This window comes from Neoarius graeffei, chromosome 2 (assembly GCF_027579695.1).
Source record: "Neoarius graeffei isolate fNeoGra1 chromosome 2, fNeoGra1.pri, whole genome shotgun sequence".
NCBI lineage: Eukaryota > Metazoa > Chordata > Actinopteri > Siluriformes > Ariidae > Neoarius > Neoarius graeffei.
The window spans coordinates 120281821-120283264 of record NC_083570.1 but is presented as its reverse complement, the minus strand read 5'-3'; the positions used below and the strand labels follow the sequence as shown (position 1 = coordinate 120283264).

The 1444-nt window shown below is 42.1% G+C and overlaps 1 gene segment (V, D, J or C); it reads right to left on the bottom strand.

Annotated features, from left to right (window-relative positions):
* Positions 1–443: 443 nt before the first annotated feature.
* Positions 444–1217, bottom strand: LOC132875248 (immunoglobulin kappa variable 3-15-like). The segment is given in 2 exon segments: positions 444–945; positions 1052–1217. Coding segments are annotated over 2 exon segments (408 nt in total).
* Between the last annotated feature and the right edge of the window lie 227 nt (positions 1218–1444).

Genomic DNA, 1444 nt, shown 5'->3' with positions numbered 1-1444 from the left:
TCCAATTATAGGGGAATCACACTTCTCAGCCTCCCAGGGAAGGTTTACTCCAGGGTACTGGAGAGGAGAATTTGGCCAATAGTCGAACCTTGGAACCAGAAGGAACAATACAGTTTTCGTCCTGGTCACGGAACACTGGACCAGCTCTATACCCTTCATAGGGTACTCGAGGGTTCATGGGAGTTTGCCCAACCAGTCCACATGTGCTTTGTGGATTTGGAGAAGGCATTCGACCATGTCCCTCATGGTAATCTGTGGGCGGTGCTTCGGGAGTATGGGGTTCGGAGCTTTTGAATAAATGAATGAATGAATGAATGAAAGCAGCAAGTCATTATTTTTAACATTATAATTAATACCATTATAGAATATGATAACACTCATGATGAGTTACTTTAGTAATTATAACATTTATCTTATGATGAATAAACTATCAGATCATGTTTAATAAATTAACTATTGATTGTAAATTATTAAAGCGCTAATAATGATGAAAGTGCTCAGTGCTGTAGTGGGTTTGAGTTGATGATGTTCAGTGGAGTGCAGCTTTAGCAGCTCTGCAGCTGTTCTCAGATCAGTGTGTGTTTCTGAGTCAGAGCACTTCCTCTACAGCTGAGGGAGGTTTTTGTACGGCGCTATAACACTGTGTGTACGGAGTGGTGTCATCCTGCTGACAGTAATAATCTCCTGCATCTTCAGACTGAACTCCAGAGATTTTTAGATTAAATACTCGATCATATCCACTGCCACTGAAACGATCTGGAATCCCAGACTGACGAGTAGATGCAGAATAGATCAGGAGTTTAGGAGCTTCTCCAGGTTTCTGCAGGTACCAGGCGAGGTCATCATCAATATCCTGACTGGCTGTACAGGTGAGAGTAACAGATTGTCCTGGAGAAACAGACTGAGATCCTGGAGACTGAGTCAGGACGATTTCCCCAAAGGACTCTAAAGAAAAGGATGCAGAGTTAAAAGAATGGAAACAAATGTAGTAGTGAGTGTGAGAGTGATGTGATGATTTGTATGAATAATAAAAGTAAAGAGAGTGTCTCACGGTGAGCGAGGAGTCCCAGTGTCCCCAGCAGTAGAATCAGTACCATCATCATTGTGCTGCGTGTCAGTGGCTCTGAAAGGACTGAACACACTCTGATCAGCACTACAGCTCTTAAAGTGTGTGCAGCAGTGACACAGCACACACATGCAAACACCACAACTCTGTGTCTGTGTGTCTGTGTGTGTGTGTGTGTGCGCTCACTGGAGTGTAACAGAGGTTTTTGTACGACGGCTTCATTAGAATGTATCACTGTGGTGGACTTTCGGTGGAGGAACCAAACTCATCATCAAAAGTAAGTGATTTTAATTTTTCCTTAAACTCTAAAATGCAATTTCTTTTCTCCATCAGTTTCACTGATAACATTAGATGTAAAGTTAAATATAATTTCTGTCA